Raw genomic sequence first — 14,100 nt, 5'->3', positions numbered from 1 at the left:
CCCAAGTCTGTTACATGTGCATCCAGTAAGTACTTAGTAGGCACCTACTGAACACATATTTGTCAGGTGCCGTGCTAAACAGGTGAAAGAAAGTATGTTGATCCTTTCTCCCCCTTCAGGGGCCCACAGTCCAGGGCATACATGTGGAGTCATCCTCCTGTCACTAAGAGAAGCTGGGTGCTGCACCCACCCAGGACCCAGGCAGGGTCTATGGGAGAGCAGGCCACTGCTAGGCTGTGCAAACGCAACTGGAAGAAGCAGGACAATTGAAGGGTCCAATGCAGACAGGGTACAGCTCTTGGGGAAACCAGAAACACTCCAAATACCTGAAGTGTAAAGTGTGGTAAGAGAGAACATGCTGTGTCTGTATGTGTCTGCAAGGCTGGGAAAATGAACCAGACAGTGAAAGTCTTTCTCTCTGGTGAGAAGCAGTTCAGCCCATCAGTTATGGGCCACTTACAAGGATTCTGAGCACAAGTTGTGGAGGGAGCTGCTGGTTTACTGTGGTCATTCTGGTGGCACTGTAGGGTCAGGTAGGAAGGAGAGAAGCTGAGAGACAGATGGTCACGGGGAACATTATCCAGAAGGCAGAACTGAGTAAGCAGGGATATGTGGGAGGCAGAAGAGAAGTAGGAACCTAGGATGAGCCACAGACCAGATCCTGGCACTGAACGCACAGTGGTGTTTGACCAGCAGAAACAAAGCATGGTTTGGGATGCAACAAAAATGAGCTGTTTTTGATACATGACATTTGAGTATAGTCACAAGGTGCCGGCTCTGCAGACACCTGGGCTAAAGGCACTGATTTTCAGTTCATTTAGGTTCGTTGAAGCCATCAACACGGACTTGAGATGCCCAAAGCAGGAGTGCTGAGACAGGAGAAGCAGCAGCTGTGCCACAGGTGGGTGGAGGCAAGGTCTCACAGGAGGCTGCAGAAAGGGCAGCAGGGATGCGGGCAGGGTACAGAGCAGCGAAGCAGTGTGGCACTGGCGTTGGAACCAGTGGGGATGGGCTCAGTGAGCCCCAAGGCACACACAGAACCACAGCAGAAGGGCCCTCGGGTGGCTCATTTGTCTTGAGTTAATCTATGAATGGAATGCCATCTCAATAAAAACACCAGCAAGGTTTCTGTTTTGGCAAAGTTAGACAAGTTAATGATCAAGTACTAAATAAGCAAGAATGGCTTGGAAAGCCCTATTAAATAGGGTGCTACTAGCATGTGAATAAAGAGACAGAACCAGGAAAGAGGATGGAAAAATCTAGAAAAAAACCCAAGTGCATATGAAAAGTTAATGATCAAAGCATATCTTAAATAAAGGGAGATTTTTTTCTCTTAAAGAAATAAGTGATGGGAACCAAAAAGGCATTTGAAGAAAGATAAAACTCCATTTATTTCACCTATTTTTCAGCAGAACAAATTTCAAATGGATCAACATCTAAATATAAAAAAAAAAGCCAAGCATTACAAGAAAAGATAGATGTATTTTTTCTAACTTGGGAGAGAGTAAAATTTTCTTAACTGTTAACTTAAAATACAAAAGTGATAGGAGAAAGACTGTACATTAAGACCAAAAATCACCTGCCTTGAAACACAACAAAATTGTTATACTATAAGCCAAATTAAAAGACTAACATCAAATTGGGAAACATTTTCTTGTACATAAAGAGCTTCTAAAAATGGAGACAGTGAACACCAACAACCTGACACTGAGACCGTGGCAGCAGGTGACGGACAGCTCACATCCAAAGAAATGCAAAACAAACATATGTGAAGATGACTAAGCTTTGTTTCCTCACACACATTTGAAGGTGACTCTCAACAGAAAGAAAGCAACTAACAACAGTTAGTTTATTTCCATTATTAGAAAAATGGAAATTAAAACTACACTGAGATACCATTTCTCTCATCAGACTGACAACAATCCCTAAGTCTGGCAACATATCCTGTTGGTGGGGCTGTGGAGAGTAATCTTTACTACACATTGCTGGTGGGAATTAGGGAAGATACAGTCTTTACGCAGAGGAATTTGGTGACAGCTAGCAGAATTACACATGCACTTACCCTTTCACCCAGTAAGCCCACTCTAGGAATTCACTCGGAAGCTATGCTATAAAAATATGAAGTGAAATGTACAAAACTAGTTACTGCATACATGCCTAGCAAAGAGAAACCCAAATATCCACCAACAGGATACCTGGTTGAAAGCCACAATGGAAAGCCAGTCAGCTTTGTAAAGGAGTGAGGCAAGCTCCCTATCCTGCAAATGGAGTGGGTCTGGGGTATATTAGGTATGTAAGAAAAATAAGCCAGGTGTTGAGGAGTGATCGCTGCATACTACCTTTTGTGTAACATATGAGGAGAAAAAGAAATACATATACATGTATCTCTGGTTCCAAAAAACAAATACTAGGCTTTAAACAAAATCTGTAAAAATGGTTACCTATAGGGAAGGGAGAAAATGGGCATGAACAGGAGCCAGGTTTCCCTAGAAGTACCTCGGCAACTATGATTCTAACTTAAGAAACATAGAGCTGTTTTATGTTTTACATAATTAAGAAACAGAATTGAATCAAGAAAAGAAAAAAAAGGCAATTCCTAGAAGTAGAAAGTAAACTAAAATAATTGTGAACTTGACTGTGTTAGCAAGGTGGCGACATGATCACATGGAGTATCCCAAGTGACCTTGAAACACAGGATACTGATGACTTGAAAGTATAGGAAATAAAGCAATCACAAGTCTGTTTTAAACTCTCAGTGGGTGTGCTATTATTGTTACTTTGACTCTATTACTACTTGTAGAATAAAACCAGTAAGTACGTTAATGTGCTAGTAAGCACTCAACTGAAGAAACACAAAAGAAAATCAAAGAAATGAAAAACTGTAGTCTTTATTATACATTTATATGAGCTGATGATTCATTTTTTCCTGCGTATTTCCTAGCTCTTCTGTCCATTTACAGCCCGGTACTGATGAATACTCTGGCACCCAGAAAGAGGGTTTTTTTAAGCCACCCAACAGGAGCAGTGCTCCTGGGGGAGGCACACAGGCTGAGGGCAGGAGGTCCACTGGGTGTCTAATCCTGAAGGCAAGGACACTCAGATTACTAGGGTGCAATGAAGGGGTTCCCTCTCAGTTAACATGGGGCAGTCTGAGCAACAAAATAACTGTAATAGATTGAAATATATTAAATACAACAAACTTCATGAGTTTATGCTGATAATGAAAAACATAACCCTCCTTGGCTCCCTCTGGGGGATGCTGGGCACCAAATCTCATTATGGAAAGAATCTAGCAGTTACTTGCTTTTACTAACCACATAATTGATAAAAATTCTGTTTTTATGGAATGATTTCAAGGTAATAAAAGAATAATAAAAACAAAAGAAATCAAAATAATCTAAGTAGTAGATGGTTGGTAACCTGGAATGGCTGTGAGGAGAAGGGTGCTTTATCTGGCATGTAATAAACGTTAACTACTATCTATGATTACTTTGGAAGGACCACTGAGAGAGCTGAGGAAGTAGCTGAGCAGAACATGGAACAGGAAAAAGGACTGCACGCCATGCGGAAGGACGAGTGTCTGCTATACAAAGATTTAGGGGCAAGAACCCACAGACCTGGCCAGGTTGCTCAGCAGGCAGACGGACAGGGAGGGAAGAGCTGGGTAGCTCCACAGCGAGGCATAAGCCAAAATAACAGTTTGAAAACATGTAACTCTGCCCACCGAGTGATGGAATCTACTTCTTATCCCTGCACCTGGGCTGGCCTGTGACTTGGTTGACCAACCATGCGATGGAAGTGAGGTCTGTGAGGCCTGGAGTTTGGGCCTCAGGAAGTGGTTCTATCTCAGAACACCACACAGGACCACTCCTATGTTAAGCAGTCAGTGCAGCTCGCTGGAGGGCAAGGCTGTGGAGCAGGGCAGTCATGTGACTCCAGTCATGTGAGGGAGGCCAGACTCAGGCCACAGGTCCATTTGGTAGGCAAGTCATGTAGCTACCTGCTGCCACAGTTTTCTAGTATGTAAAATAATAATGGTGAAATTCACAGGGTTAGTGAGGATTAAGAAAGATATTATATATAAAAATGCACAGAAGAGTTGTGGCACACGGATTATTTTACAATATTTAAAATAAAAGGTGCCTCCCACAGTTTACCGTGAACTGTCTTCAGGATAACGCTGTCCTACTGCTTCTTGGAGCTGGACGTTAAGGAAAGACACATTCTGCCAGGCTTCCTTTTCTCTTATTTTATCAAAAATTGATGTGTAGAAGTCATACATGGTATCTCCACCTTCCATTAAGAAAAAATTTCTCATGGCCTGCAAGTACTCAACCAACCTGAATAGAGAGGAAGTAAGCAACAGAAAAGATCTTAAGCTTTTAAGACAGGATTCTGGATCAATACCAGGTTTTATATGCTAATACTTTTAGTGAAACAGGTTTATATTCTCTACTTACTAAATTCAGAAATACTAACACCTCTTAAAGACCTTTTGAATAATAAAAATAGTATTTATGTTTTAAGTTACTTCCCCATAACACTGTAGAAAATTGGGCAAAGTCACAAAACTGTAACAAAAAAAAGTTAATCCAAATCCTATCATTCATACTGAATTTCTACTATTAATATGTGAGATACTTCTTTTCAGTCTTTTTACTATGCATTAAAAAAATCACGGTTCCTAGCCCACTATATATCCTCCTTTTTCTGCTTAAAGAACATTTTATATTATTTAAAACTGTATAAATGGTGAAGGGGGGGAGCCTAGTAAACATAATGTTCTTCATGTAATTGTAGATTAATGATACCAAAATAACAACAACAAAAAACTGTATAAATATAACTTGAATGAACTTCACAAAGCTCATATATAATACAATATGCTGTATTTTAATATGGATATACCTTATGTGTGGATATGCCATAATTTAAAGAACCAGTCATCTGTTAACAAGTAATTTCATGTTTTCCCTCTGATAGCTAACTTGGTGATAGGCATTTTTGTGCAGCAAGATTTTCTCTTATTTCTTTTGGAAAAGATTCTCAGAAATAAATAACCAAATTTCACAACATAGGTAAGCAAAACACTGATGGTTAATTAACCCTCTTGAAATAAAATTGTTTATTGTATATCCATTTCCCACTCTCAGAAAAATTAACTTGAAATAGAGGATTTTAAAATAATTTGAACTATTCTTAAAGTACAATAAACTACTGTCACTTCCAAAACTAAACCCTTGTACCTGTAATCTTTTTTTAGAGTTTGCATGAGGTTTCCACAGCAATCTAAATACTGCTTATCAATATGAGGATATAGGCAAGATCTCAGTGTTAACTCAAAAGTCTGGCATGTCACAGATTCTGATGATCTATCCACACATACATCTCCACCAGCAAACTTCTCGTGAAAGTCACTCTGTTCCAAATACAACCTTTAAAGACAAAAACATCAATCTTCTTTTATGACTTACTGTCAACAGAATAGTCTTAAATCAGAATTCCAGGTTCCCACTTTTACCTTTAATCTTAAAATTACCAAGTATTACAGAAATAAATTTTCCCCCTGAAAAATATCCTTTAAGTGAAGCACTTGTTCAGTCACTGCTGCCTTTACAGTCAAGTACTGAGTAGGTCTTTCGAGCCACTAAAGTCATGGGCAGTGAATGACAGCCATTAGACAATAGGGCACTGCATGGGTAATTAATGACTTACTCCAGGCTAAGTGCATGAAAGCACCTAATGGCCAAGATGCATTTTATGCAAATGGAGGGGCCATGATTCAGCTTTCTATAATCATCTTCTGAATGAGTGACAGCACTCCCCATGGGCCTGGCACATGATAGTCTGTAGACTTTCACAACAACAAGGAGGCCAAACTGTACAGTCTGAAATAATTGAACACAGTATCTTCTTGTATTCCATTCATTAGTAATGGCTACAACGGTTTTTATTTTTAAGGCTAGAAAGCCCTACCTGACAGAAATAAAAAGTTACTGAATATAGCAAAGATCTTCATTTTAATCATGGAAAATCTTACAGATAGTTATCACCTTGCGAAATTAATTGCCAGCAGTGGATCGTGAATGTCATCCAGTTCGAGATGCCTTTCAGCGATGGACTGCATCTTAATGAGATTCTCTTTGGTCGCCTGCTGCTCAGTGAGGACCTGTGTAGTGGAATCTTCTCCGTGTCGAAGACGTGACTGCACAGATTCCAAGAAGAGGGTATACAAGCTTTTTCTTTCTGCATCTGAAAGATAAAGGAATATATAAAGTGAATCATGTTCTGGTAAATAATACTACATAATATTAAGAAATGAAATGTAATTCCATCTTAATATAGCCTGATATTTTTCTGCTGGCCTAGGAGGGTCTATCCCTGTTTCTTTACCTTTATACTAAAGTACCCTACAGTACTTACCTTTACAGTAAAACTAAGTTTTCTAGCCTGTTGGACAATCGCAAAATTTATGGTTAAATATTCCAAGTGTAAGCTAATTTTTTCTCAATAGAGTAATACCCTAAGCAGGATGCTTAGAAGTTAATACCATTATGGATAGCACTATGGATAACACTAAGAGGAGCCATAATTTATTGAAAAGAACACTTCTGACAGTGGCCCTGAAAGCTTATATACTACTTAGTCAAAAAGGAAATATTCCATAGTGAAAATACAACTCAAAGTAGATGCAATAATACAAAATAATTAGTGTAACATTAGGGTGATTTACAAATGTAACAACTAAGGCCACATCTACACCTTTTAAGTCTTTTCAGTCAGTTGATAGAACTTCAAGTGTACTGCTTAAACTGCACAGAAAAAGACCGGATATTATCAAGATTTTCTTGAAATCAACGATCAAATTTGAACTGTTCACCAACAAATTCCTATCTGCCAAGGTTTATGGTCCTCAAGAGCTAATTGGTGCTGTGCTGCATTAAGAAATACCAGAGACTCATTTTTTAAAGGACCAGTCCAAAGGAATCAAGAGTAAGAAAAATGCATGTGGAATTTATTATACTGTCTTTCAAACACAGCGCTCAAAGTTTCCAAGGCGAACAATCTTTTTCCAGTCAGGAACAGCATGATTAATTTGATCATAATGCAATTTCCATGAAAACAAAGGTTTTGATAACTTTCAAACTACGAAATAATTATGTATCTCAGGACGGCAAGCGTGAAGAGTGCAGCTGCCCTGATGCCACAGGAGATACACAAAGGGACCCCCCACCTCTGGCCGTTGTCTGGCACGTGGTGCTCTCCGAACACTGCAGGTTCTTCAGCAGCTGCATTGACTTCCCAGCCATTATGATCTGCTTAAGGACAGGTTTGAGGAAGGACACCATGGTGTGCTGCCTGCCATAGGGTCCCTGGTCACTGCCAGAGCTTGCACTAGCATTATCACTCATTTTTTCTTCATTTTCTATCTTTTCCGACACGCTGTATAGTGTGTAGGTTGCATACCAAAAGTCTCTGTGATTTACCGGAACATTTTTGTTTCTAGAGATTCAAAAGAATTTTACATTTTAATTTTTCTTCCTTAAAAAAACAGTGTCTGTTCCAGCTTAGACGTGTTCTCCAGACATTCCCAAACACAGTAGTATCAGCTTAGCAAAACAAAGAAATTTCAGCCCAAATGGGGCAGAGGTTTTATCTGACTTCAATTTAACACAGAAAAATGGATAAATACTCTGAATGGCACAGATAAAATTTAAGTAGAAAGTTTCCCGAATTGGAATCAAACAAAATGATTTATTTGGTCTCTTCAGAGGCAGAGTAAAAGATTATCCATTTTGCCATCTCCTGTGAAAGTAATCTCCACACTTCCACATCTTCTCTTCTACACAGATTCTTAATTGGATTTTTAACAACAAAATCATGGTCACTCATCACCATTTAGGAATAGTCAGAATCCCGTTTTCACAAAAATTATCATGTAAGAAACAGGATGTAACGACAGGCACAGTTAAAGTCAGTTAAAGAAAGCACTGTGTAACTGGGTTACTTTTCCAGAGCTCTAGGGGCTTACAAGTTATCCTTCCTGATGAGTTACATGGATAGCTGTCCAAAAAAACATACATCTAAATAAGAGTACACGACTTAAAACTGAGTTAAGAGAGTGCAAATGGTTCTGTGTTGCAGTTTATATGATACTGTTCAGAAAAATCAATGAACTAAAAGGGAATCATCATAAGTGAATGATTAAGATTTGCCTTAATTGTTGTATTAAATCTTATACTATCAAGGTAAAAAATAAAATAGTAGCTACTTTGGAGAAATAAGTGAGAGGCATGTTGCATAATATTTTCCTATCCTTTATGTTACTGATAATTTATAATAGAAATAGTTGAAGCCATTTGGTATCATCTAAATTCATTTTATGGGAAGCAGTATGCCTTGTACATTATCAGCCAGCCTGTCATACTGTCACAGCACACTATCGCTCAAAAATATAATTTGCTAAGAAAAGCTAGGAACTGAAATAAAACTCAGAAAAAGGTATGTTTTTGGCTGGTGCCTGAGATGAGCTATAAAAATGTAAGACAGTTCTATCATTAGGACTGCTCTCCCTGGGGATGATCCCAACTAATGGAAGTGCATGCTTTTCACATGAGAGAAGGGAGGGAAGGAGGTAGGCCGGCACCCTCGTGCCCCACTGCTGCGCAGTGTCACCCACCTCTGGATGATGAACTCCCGGGCACAGTCGTACAGCTGCCCATGTGCGATCCACTCATCCACTGTCTGCAGGTAGGGCCTCACCGTTTCCACCCAGAGAGAGAAGAGTAGGGAGACCTGAGGACAGTGCAGAGGCCACCCTCATCTCTGGGTAAAATGAGGTCCAGACATTCCTGAAATGCCTTTTAAAAAGTGGTTGAATTTCTATGTTTTTTTGAGACAAAGAAAATAAAAATCCAAAACATAACCCTATAAAGTCTTTATGAAAACTCACCTAAATGTGAGAAGACCAGACTATCTGCAGTCTGTACCAGGATGTCTTGAGCGTGAGTTACATAGGGACTAAAGTTCTAAACGGGACAGACCAACCACAATACGGTTATCCCAACTAAACAGTGCTATCAGCAAATGTCAACTAAGAGTGGGAAATTAGCTCATTCTATTATAGCTCTCAGGAGGAAGAAAACTTGCATAGCTGGAAGAAATCACCCTCTATTATACTGAGCTACAGAACCAAAATGGTGAGAAAACAAAGTTACACCAACGAACTAGCAAACACATTTAAGAATATGCCTCCAAACAAACCTGCAGCTTTCTAGATTATAGACTCTAGTTAGATGTGTTTTTCTAAATTGTGGTAAAAAAAAAATTCATGAACTATAACATATAAGGTAACATAAAATATAACATAAAAATATACTATCACAACCATTCCTAAGTGCACAGTTCTGTAGTGTTAAGTATGTTCACATTGTTGTGAAAACAGAGCTCCAGAACTTTTTCAAGCTGTAAAACTGAAACTCTATACCCATTAAACCTCTCCACTAGTCCTGGTACCACTACTTTACTTTTTTTTCTAAGAATTTGACTACTCTAAGTACCTCAAATAACAGATTTGTATTCTTACTTAAGAAGGAGTTATTGCAAATATCTGTGTAAGTCAGCTAGGTATTTTTCCATCTTACTTTAATGTTTTGCTTTGTCCTTGCCTCATCCTGGTGATCCTGGCAATTATAGCTGAAAAGCCAGTTTTCTGCAGCCTCAAACTTAGAAGGTAATTTAAAAACTGAACAACTGTGATACACCATGATTTAAGCACTTTTATGAAGAGTTATGACAGGCTATGCACCACTCATCTGGCTGAGCAGAATGGAGTCACATACTTTAGAGAAGGGCCTTACATACAGTTTGCTCAGAGGCTTCTCCAACGTTGTCATATTCCAGAATGGCTTTGTACAGTGTGTTGAGCAGATGAGATGCCCGAACGACATTTCGAGTGTCAGGTGGAACTTCTGCTACTCCAGTACTAAACACTTTGTGCAGAACCTTAAGCTGAGCCAGTCGAGGTGACAACTTGCCCACCACTATTGCAAGAGTTACTGTAGTTTCTAAAACATTAAGAAATCAAACTCATCAGCAAGGACAAATACCTGCATTCAAAATGTGATATAAATGCGTCACTAAGGGAAGGCTTAGCCAACTGGAGGGTGGTGGGTTTTCATCTCATCATCACAAGAAGCTTATTTCCCAAAAGAAAGAAAAGATGACTCAACAGAAAAATAGCATATAAAGGCCTGACAGTTCAAGGAAAAAGAGATACAAGTGATTCTTTAACATATAGGAAGACATCTGATCTCAAAAAAGAATGAAAATTAAAATTACACTGCCTAAATAAAAAAGACTATAATGGACTACTGTTTTAGTGAGGGGAAGGAGTGGCTATAAAGGGGTGGCAAGAGCAAATTCCTGGTGGGGATGGCACAGCTCTGGATCCTAACTGTGGAAATGGATATTTGAATATACACGATAAAACATCACAGAACTACATACAAAGATATTATTCCTCGCCCCTCAAAAAAATCAAGTACCTGCAAAACTGGTGAAACCTATGTCAGGTCTGCAGACTGATTAATGTGTTGTGCCAGTGTCAATTTCTTGTTTTGATAAAGTCTATAATTATGTTAAGGAAGTCACCACTGCAGGAATTTGGGTGAAGGGAATATGGGGCCTCTCTATTACTTTTGGTAGTGGTTGATAATAACTGAGGGGGAAAAAAATCCTATTACCATTTTACACCTATCAGATAGAGAACAAACAGTCTGATGACACACTGATGGCAAGAGTGTGATAAAACAGGTTTACATACGTACTGCAGCAAGATTGTAGTCATTTATTGTACCTCCATGGAGAGTGACGTGGCAGTATCTATTAAAATCACACATTACCTCACACATACTCTCTGATCTAGTGATTCCATTCTTAAAGATTTATACTGTAGATAACATGGAGCACATGTGTATAGTTAGTTACATGTATGTGATTATCACTGCAGCACTGTTGACAATACCAAATGACCAAAAACCTAAATGTCCATCAAAAGGGGATTGGTATGATACATCCATGCAACAAAACACTTGATTTATGAAAAAAGAATTAAGTGCTTCTTTATATATCTGTATGGTATAATCCTCAAAATTTAAACTAGACCACGATTTGAAAAGAGCAGCTAAGAGACTAGGTAAGTATATGAATGTGCATTGCCTGCACATGTCTCAATTATTTCTGGAAGGACACACAAGACACTGGTGACTTGGCTGCCTCTGGGGAGGGGACTGAGTACTTGGTAGAGAATTGGCACAAGAGGAATAACTTTTACCAAAACCTTTCTGTTCTATTTGAATTTTTAGATATGAATAGCTTAAAAATATAAATTTAAAGTAATATAAAAATGATCATGAGAATCTTACTTTTTATGTAATTTTCTTATCTTACGGCAGTTAATCTAGATAGCATTCAATAAAGGAGTTATATGTTTTATAACTAAAAGGGAAGAGCATTTAAATACCATTATTGATGATGCATCTCTCAATATCTGTAAGCTCCTCTTTGAAACTAATGAAGTATTTGTACAGGGCCCACATGAAAGCCTGATATGTTCTAAAGGGAGCTTCGGTTAGCTTCTTAGGAACGGAGCCATTTCCAGGTAACATGCTTTCACAGCTGTGCCCCATGACTTCATCGATAAACTCCTGGAGTTGAAAGACAACCTGGCCATATGCTGCTATTTGTTCCAGCACTGATCGTAAACATCTCTAGAACAGAAGCAGACCACACATATTTGAAGTGAGTCTTTGGCAAGCATTCAGATTCATATTACCTCACTGTAAAGTATGTCTTTTGTGACTGTTGTAAACATTATACTTAGTAGAAAACAAAGTAATAAATATTTAGTTTTATATTCAAAGTAAATAGTATAAGCACTGATTTCTAAAGAATACAGAACTGTGGTTTATACTTTTTAACAACATATATAAGGTAAATGCACTATAGGTAAAAGAAATTACAGCATACAGCTTTCCTAATACAGAATAACTGAAATAAAAAGCAGAAAGCACAAATCAGAACTAAATATGAACATCACAAACAGTATTAAAGAACTCTCTAAGCACCGTAAAGATGCACAACTTTATTTTGTCTTTTGGTTCTTAAATATATTTAAAAGTAATTGTAATATTGTAAAATGTTCTACAGTTATATAACTAGTTTATATAAATCTAATTATTTAAATTTAGTTACAATAAATACAAGTAACTTACATGTGTCAAATGAGTTACTATAATATTGTTTCTCACAGTTACCTTCCCATCTATCAACTGAAATATAAAGAGCTTTTTTACCCCTGAGAGTAACCTGAAATGAAATTAAAAAGATGAATGTACTTTAAGTTTAGAAAAGTATTCACTACAATAATGCCTAAGAAATTTTAATTAAAGATTCAGAATTTGGGGGTGTGGGGGTCAAATAATTAGAAAATATATCAATCCTCTTATCTGATTAAAACTCAAGATATTTCCATACCATCTTAGAGACAAGTCCAAAACAGTGTTGTCAAAGCATTTCTTTACATATGTGATCCAAACAGCTTTTCCTTCCTATCTATCTTATCTAATCAATCTATCTATCTATCATCTATCATCTATCTATCTATCTATCTATCTATCTATCTATCTATCTATCTATCTATCTATCTATCTATCTATCTTATCTATCTATCATCTATCATCTATCATCTATCTATCTATCTATCTATCATCTATCATCTATCTATCTATCTATCTATCTATCTATCATCTATCATCTATCTATCTATCTATCTATCTATCTATCTATCTATCTATCTATCTATCATCTATCTATCTATCTATCTATCTATCTATTTATTTTATTTTATTTATTCTATTTTATTTTGGTATCATTAATATATAATCACATGAGCAACACTCTGGTTACTAGATTCCCCCCATTATCAAGTCCCCTCCACATACCCCATTACAGTCACTGTCCATCAGCATTGTAAGATGCTGTAGAGTCACTACTTGTCTTCTCCATGCTATACTGCCTTCCCCATGCACCCCACTGAGATCTTCCCATTTTTAAGATGTCTATCTTATACTTTATGGCAGAGAGGACCTGAACCTGGACCTGAACCTGGAAATCTAAGTCGTAACAGCACTACATGTGGCATTTTTCATTTTTCTTTTTGTGTGAACACATTCTAAATTCTTAGATTCCTGGTTTCCAGGTTCAGGACACAGGCTAAAACTCTTACTGATATACTCTGCCTATCAGAAGCAGTAAGCAGCAAATTAGGAACCGTTCTTTGAACTCATAGATATTAAAAAAGTGAAAGTCTAATCTAAATAAATATTATACTATTGAAGATGGAAAAGAAGTAAATACATTAGAATCTCATGATTTCCACAGTCAAATCTAAAGTTTGAATTTTTCCAGTCCCCCAAAGTTTATATGGCTACTTGGAATAGTTTTGGGCTCATACCTAAAAGCCTGTTTCTAGTTTGTGTGTGAAAAAATCCTGAACACTTTTCTTTAAAAATCCAAAATTCTGCTTATCATTAATAATGTCTTCTAGACTATAAATTCGATTAGTAGGTCTTACCATAAGGTTTCCCGAATAACTTGCGTCTCAGTAACAAAAACTCTGTCATCTGGAACATATAATGGATCACTGTTGTACAAGTGTTGGTCCCTATTAGATAACAAACATCAAATGTCAGTGAGAAGGTAAAATTATATGTCTCAAAAAACATATGCAATTTAGTGGTAATTTAACTAGGAATCAATCAACAAATAAACATAAATGCATGCTTTAAATGCCCTTCCAATAGTCACTTTCAAATATCAACTGAAATACGCTGAAAAGCAGTTTCACAGCAATTATAGTTATGTTTATTGCTGATTTAGGCAAATATTTTAAACTATGTATTATCATCTTGATAATGCAGTATCTGTATTTTTGCAATAAGTACACTTTTAACAGAAATAAATGGCCTAATAACAGACTGATCCATTCAAGTAAATATCAAAGACAGGTTATAATTAAATAAGAATTTCATTTAAAAA

The 14,100-nt window shown here is 37.4% G+C and overlaps 1 protein-coding gene across 9 annotated transcripts in view; it reads right to left on the bottom strand.

Moving 5' to 3' along the window:
* Nucleotides 1-14,100, bottom strand: part of TUBGCP5 (tubulin gamma complex component 5) — a 46,382-nt gene that overhangs the window by 13,875 nt on the left and 18,407 nt on the right. For 7 of the 9 annotated variants that reach the window (XR_005034031.2, XM_036932542.2, XM_036932544.2 and 4 more), the window contains 9 exons: nucleotides 13,637-13,726; nucleotides 12,276-12,369; nucleotides 11,525-11,771; nucleotides 9,865-10,067; nucleotides 8,681-8,796; nucleotides 7,235-7,503; nucleotides 6,054-6,252; nucleotides 5,247-5,435; nucleotides 4,158-4,340 (listed from right to left, as the gene is read on the bottom strand). Coding sequence is in view for 8 of the 9 variants with exons in the window: in XM_036932542.2 (XP_036788437.2) it covers nucleotides 4,158-4,340; nucleotides 5,247-5,435; nucleotides 6,054-6,252; nucleotides 7,235-7,503; nucleotides 8,681-8,796; nucleotides 9,865-10,067; nucleotides 11,525-11,771; nucleotides 12,276-12,369; nucleotides 13,637-13,726 (1,590 nt within the window). In the remaining variant the exon portion in view is untranslated. The remainder of the gene's footprint in view (nucleotides 1-4,157; nucleotides 4,341-5,246; nucleotides 5,436-6,053; nucleotides 6,253-7,234; nucleotides 7,504-8,680; nucleotides 8,797-9,864; nucleotides 10,068-11,524; nucleotides 11,772-12,275; nucleotides 12,370-13,636; nucleotides 13,727-14,100) is intronic. The other 2 variants (XM_036932546.2, XM_036932547.2) reach the window with 1 other exon arrangement.

The sequence above is a fragment of the Manis pentadactyla genome, chromosome 18, assembly GCF_030020395.1.
Source record: "Manis pentadactyla isolate mManPen7 chromosome 18, mManPen7.hap1, whole genome shotgun sequence".
Classification (NCBI taxonomy): Eukaryota; Metazoa; Chordata; class Mammalia; order Pholidota; family Manidae; genus Manis; species Manis pentadactyla.
The sequence above is the reverse complement of the archived record's forward strand: the minus strand, read 5'-3'. Positions and strand labels throughout refer to the sequence as shown.